The 6239-nt window shown below is 41.3% G+C and overlaps 2 protein-coding genes across 3 annotated transcripts in view; one reads left to right on the top strand and one right to left on the bottom strand.

The window, feature by feature from the left end:
- Positions 1–4286, top strand: part of LOC126406528 (uncharacterized) — a 16327-nt gene extending 12041 nt beyond the window's left edge. For both annotated transcript variants that reach the window (XM_050070845.1, XM_050070846.1), the window contains one exon: positions 2896–4286. In XM_050070845.1, the coding sequence (XP_049926802.1) occupies positions 2936–3850 (915 nt within the window). In that variant the 5' untranslated portion in view covers positions 2896–2935 and the 3' untranslated portion in view covers positions 3851–4286. The remainder of the gene's footprint in view (positions 1–2895) is intronic.
- The window catches only part of eno4 (enolase 4), a 189626-nt gene that overhangs the window by 111824 nt on the left and 71563 nt on the right, over positions 1–6239 (bottom strand). The window contains exon 4 of the mRNA XM_050070837.1: positions 1369–1511. Coding sequence (XP_049926794.1) covers positions 1369–1511 — 143 coding nt within the window. The remainder of the gene's footprint in view (positions 1–1368; positions 1512–6239) is intronic.

The following is a 6239-nucleotide window of genomic DNA, read 5'->3' as shown; positions in this document are numbered from 1 at the left end:
TCTCCTTTTTTTTTTTTTTTTTTTTTTTTTTTTTTTTTTTTTTTTTTGGGGGGGGGGGGGGGTAAGCAATAGATTAGCTGGGGAGGGATGGGGAGGGTGATGACTGGCATGGGTTGGTTTGGGAGGGAGGGCTTCAATAAAGATATTATTCAAAAAAAAAAGTTTAGTTGATTCAAAACACACCCAAAACACACATTAAACATGGCTTAATAGAATTAATTTGAAAAAGAAGTACACAAATTGGCTTCACTACAACTCGCAGCATTCACAGACAAACACTAGTGTTAATCTGGACACATTTTCCCCACAAATACAACATGCTAACGTTATTAGCACAAGCCTATGGCATTTTACATTGTATAAATTAGCCTAGCAACTAGCAATCTTTTCTTCTTCTCATGTAAAACTAGGGACAATGACAAAAACAAAGGTAACCGCACACAGTTTGGCTCCATTACAACTCAAAAGGTTCACTGACAAAACAACTGCCCTGTACTAAACACGTCTGTAATGGTTTTGGGTCCGTGTAGCTCTTTGGAGTTAGAGGACAGGCAGAAACTCACTTTCACACACGTGTGAGATTTCACAAATGCTTGTCATTTATTTTTACGTCCACTTAAAACACTCCAACCTTACCAAGCCCGGTTGTACGGCTACTACAATTCCACACATGAACACAATAGTTGCCACACGTACTTACAACCATTACTGTTGTGTTGAGAGACATAAAGGAAAGCGGGAGCACATAGGTGTAGTCCGACCAGCGTTTGGGTGCGCTCTCAACAGACAGAAATCATAACAAGCGCTGCTTGATGACGTTGCTGTTAAGCGACACAGTATACATCATGTTAAAGGCACATTTCATATATTCAACTGTTACACGTTTTTTAAACAAATACATGCTAACGTTATTAGCACAAGCCTATGGCATTTTACATTGTATTGATTAGCCTAGCGGCCGGCGAACTTTCCCTCTTCTCATATGAAACCTGGATAAGTCCCGAAGTATAAATCCCTGAAGGATAAGTCACACACTAAAAGTAAATACAAGCTCCATGCCCCCTGAGGGAAATGGTGTCAGTATACAGCAACAGACAGGAGGTCTGCGTCTCTGTGATGCATAGTTACAATTCTGGGGAGATGCATGTCAGGCTACGTCATAGGTCATGGCGTAGGCTCCAAATCGACGTGGAGCCTACGCCGTAACCTACGCGTCGATTCAAGGCAGAACTATAAATAAGTAAGGCAAACACACAAGAATGTTAAGGTACAGATTTTGGCTGCTGATGCAAGATTTTAGAAGCGGAGAAATTGTAATACTGATGCCAAACATTAGGCAGTACTGCTGAATGACTAGTCACTCCCTACCTTTATCAATACTTTTCTTGGCTTTCATCTGTGGGGGTAGTGGAGAAGACAACACTCCCTCATGCTCACTGGGTGAACGACTTTCCTCCTTTTCCTTGTTCCGGACGTCTTTCTCCTCCAGGTAGCGGGCCATGAAGAAATTACTGCACAATAACAGAACACAAAATTAAATTTTGGGTCACAAAAAGAACAAGCTCTAAACAAAGCTGATCTGTAAAGAAGGTTCTTCACGAGGCAAAAATTATACAAGCCACCAAATAAATGTAAGTGTTAAAGTACTAAGCACCTAATATGCCAACTAGAACACATGTGATCTCTCCTGATGATCTTAGGTCAACCTCATTTAAAAGGGAGATGCCACAAGGTTCTGTTCTTGGTTTATTATTATTAATGATCTCTATAAATGGCATTATTGCTCCTGGACAAACTTATAATATCCATTTCTATGCTGATGACAGTATTGTATATATATATATGGATCTTCTCTAACTCAAGCTATGTCTACAGTCTGCCTTCAATGTACTTCAGACATCTCTGCATAATCTCAAACTTGTGCTGAATGCTAATAAGACATGTGTTTTACTTACTTTATGATTTTATCCTACATCCATACATACAATGATCCTATATTTTAACTTATCAAATGGTAAAAATACCTGGGAATTTGGTTAGCAGTAGCCTCATATAGATAGTAGTCTTCTCAGGGGAAAACTGGTACAGAATCTGAACATAAAAATAGGTTTCTTCCTAACAACAGTAAAGTACGTTCTTCTCTCAATGACACAAAAAGCTTTATGTATGCTTGACATGGCAATATCATGTACTCTCATGCTGCCCATTCTACAGTTTAACACTGTGCCCCACATTTCATTACAGGTGATAGATATTTACTCATCAATTAATAAATCAATTTGTCACATTAAATCATAAGAATGTAATGTTAGGCAGGGTCTTCATCTGGGATCCATGTGTCCTGAGGATAGAGGCTCTTCCTGAGCCTCTCAGTGCTGCTGAGGGGGGCTTTTAATCTGTCAAATTTATAGACCTTGCCACATGCTTCTGGGATAGCCTTCCTGGAATTGTAGTTCCACTTTTTCCAATGTGTACTATAAAGAAGTAGGCTGGTCCTCACTAGCAACAAGAAGCGAACTACTCACTATGATTCAACTTCGTTAACGTCTCCCCAGAACACATGGGTGCAGATCTGATGACAACTTTGGGGGGGACATAATCAGTTGTGATTCTTTTTGTTAATTGCACGTGTGCAAATCATGCCCACGGAGCGCTTGAGATTGCTTGCATATTTCACGATTTCATAGAGGCTCATCACCATCACCAAGTCATTCAAAAAGCACTACACAGAGAATCATATGCTTACCTTTATTGTTTATTTCTCTTAAACAGCCAATAGTACATGGAGCCAGCCATCACCCCCTTTTTCACTGCTTTGCTGTTAGTTAATGCTACTTATAGTTTCAGGGTCTCAGGCATGTTATATCCACTCACGTTCTTATCTCTCTCTCACAGATTCCCAATTCTCCTCATCATCTTCCCTTTCTCCCAGTATATGGGACTACTGTATGTGGATATGGTATGTGTCCCCCCCCCCCTTGTGTCCTGGATTGTGGATTACCTCACTGGCCGACCACAGTACGTGCGCTTGTGGCACTGTGTGTCAGACACAGTGGTCAGCAATACCGGGGCCCCACAAGGTACTGTCCTCTCTCCTTTCCTCTTCACCCTTTACACCACGGACTTCAGCTACCAGACAGAGTCTTGTCATCTTCAGAAGTTTTCTGATGACTCTGCTATAGTTGGATGTATCAGCAAGGGTGAGGAGGCTGAATACAGGGCTGTGGTGAATAACTTTGTCTCATGGTGTGAGCTGAACCACCTGCAGCTCAACACAACAAAGACAAAAGAGCTGGTGGTGGATCTGAGGAGAACGAGGACACCAGTGACCCCAGTTTCCATCCTGGGGCATAACGTGGACATTGTAGAACACTACAAGTACCTGGGTGTGTTCATAGACAATAAACTGGACTGGACTAAGAACACTGAAGTCCTTTACAAGAAGGGACAGAGCCGCCTCTATTTTCTGAGGAGGCTCCGCTCCTTTAACATCTGCCGGACTATGCTGAGGATGTTTTATGAGTCTGTGGTGGCCAGTGCTATTCTGTTTGCTGTGGTGTGCTGGGGCAGCAGACTGAGAGTAGCCGATGCCAACAGACTCAACAAGCTGATCAGAAAGGCCAGTGACGTTGTGGGGGTGGAGCTGGACCCTTTGACAGCAGTGTCAGACAGGAGGATGCTGTCAAAGGTGCGGGCGATACTTCAGCATGGCTCTCACCCTCTCCACAACGCTCTGGTCGAACAGAGGAGCACCTTCAGCCAGAGACTGATTGCTCCTAAATGCACCACTGAGCGCCACAGGAAGTCATTCTTACCTGTGGCCATTAAACTGTACAACTCCTCCCTCTGATGATCGGACTCATTTGGCTATTTATAAAACAAATCACACAATATAATTACTCATTCTTATTTCATTTATAATGCTACAACCATTTCATTGTATATTGTATATATTTCAGATTGTCTACTTTACTGTTTTTATTATTTATTTTACTTTATTGTCTACTGTAATATTTTATTTATGTTAATGTCTACTTTAATATTCTATTTTATTCTATTTTATTCTAATGTCTACTTTAATATTTTATTTTATTTTATTTTATTTTAATGTCTACTTAATATTTTATTTTATTTATTTCATTGTCTATTTTAGTATTTTATTTATATCTTCATCTGTATCTCTTGTTTCCATTCATGCTGTATTTCTATTTCTACTTTGCACGGAGCATTGGAACAAAAACAATTTCCCCCCGGGGATTAATAAAGTATTCTGAATCTGAATCTGAATCTGAATTATCAGAACATGAGCCCCTAACTGAGCTTGGTTAAACTAACTGATCATGTTGGAAAATATATTTATAAAAATATTTGTTCCACAATTTTCATTTATTTTAGAATTGGGAATGTGGAGTCGGAAAATACATTTGTTCAATTTCAATCATTTAGGCTATTTAGAATCGGGGGGGACAATTTGTGTTTTTCAGAAATTGGGTGGGGGCATGTCCCCACCGTTCCCCCCCGAGATCTGCACCCATGCCAGAACACCTCTAATGGGAGGTGCCCAGGAAGCATCCTCATCAGATGCCCAAAGTAAACCACCTCAACTGGCCACTTTTGATGTCAAGGTGCAGTGGCTCCATTCCAAGCTCCCTCTGGATGTTTGAGCTCCTCATCCTATCCCTAAGGCTGATCCCAAACACCCTATGGAGGAAACCCATTTTGGCCGCTTGTATCTACGATCTCATTCTTTCAGTCACTATCCAAAGCTCATGGCCATAGGTGAGGGCTGGGACGTAGATGGACCAATAAATCCAAAGCCTTGCCCTCCAGCTCAGCTCCCTCTTCACCATGACAGTTGAGCGTAGTGCCCGCATCGCTGCAGACGCCGCACCAAACCGCTTGTACATCTCATGCTCCATTTTACCCATATTTGTGAAGAAGACCATGCGATACTTAAACTTCCTCCCTTGGGGCAGTACTCTTCCCCAATCCAGAGAGGGCAATCTACCAATTTTTGACAGAGAACCATGGCTTCATACTTGGAGGGGCTGACTCTCATCCCAGCTGCTTCACACTTGGCTGCAAACTGCCCCAGTGCACGTTGGAGGTTATGGTGTAATGAAGCCAACAGAAACAGTATCAACTGTAAAAAAGAAAGCCAACCCCAGGTCGGTCCACTTGGCGTTTTGCCTCACAATATAGTGAGGCATTTTTTTCAGGGCTGTCAAATTTCATAGCTTCCTCTTAGAGGCGTGCTGCTTTCTGACTGGCACCTGGTACCTTTTTATAATGTCCCAACCTCACCTGTGCCCAGCAATGTCCAAAACATAGCAAAATGAGAAAATGCAGACAGAGGACAGAGTTTCTGCAGATAAATACACCACCACACACTTCTAGTGGATCTTAAGGAGGATTACTTTTGTATGAGTCCAGACGGGGCATTCTACCAATTTTATGCAAAGTGCTGTCCCTTAACAAAAAACAACAAAAATAATGAAATTGAGTATTCAGACATAGATATTTACAAAGATTATGCTATGACATATTCAAACCCAGGACATTAAATGAAAAAGTGATAAGCTAGATATATACAAAATCACCATTTATAGGGTACTTTCTATTGGGAAGTAGCTGTCCCCAACCCTGACCTCTAAAATGCAATTCATATAAATAACCCTTAAAACATTGTTCATATTTTTTTCGAAAGTGTAATTTAAAACATCTTTGTGATTAAGTTTAAAGGAGCTATAAGTAAGAAATATAAAGCAAATAGTCATAAAGTCCTCCTAATATGTCACAGAGACTAAGGAATAATGTTGATATAACATACTGATCTCACCGACAACAATAATACAGCCAGAATATTCGCATTTAAAAAAAAGTTTTACGGTCCGCAAATCATGTTTATGTTTTGAATTTGTGTTTTGGCCTGTTGCGCCATAGACCGCAGAACCGGGGGGGCCAGGGGGGCCATGGCCCGGGTAACTTTTGTACTCTGACATAGGACCCGGCGGGACCCAACGCAAATAGTAATAGTCATTTTGATCCACACTCCACCAGTTGGTGGCAGTAATGGGCCAATTCGCTGTTTGCCAACCGCCATTAAACAGTAGAAGAAGAAGAAAAAGAAGAAGAAGAAGAAGATGTAGCCTAGCGACAGGATGTCAACACAGGAACTTGGTGCACATGCATGAGCGTTTCCACTCCATATTTATTCATAAATGGACGAATATGCCCTG

This window comes from Epinephelus moara, chromosome 19, assembly GCF_006386435.1.
Source record: "Epinephelus moara isolate mb chromosome 19, YSFRI_EMoa_1.0, whole genome shotgun sequence".
Classification (NCBI taxonomy): Eukaryota; Metazoa; Chordata; class Actinopteri; order Perciformes; family Serranidae; genus Epinephelus; species Epinephelus moara.
This window is presented reverse-complemented; position numbering and strand designations above follow the sequence as displayed.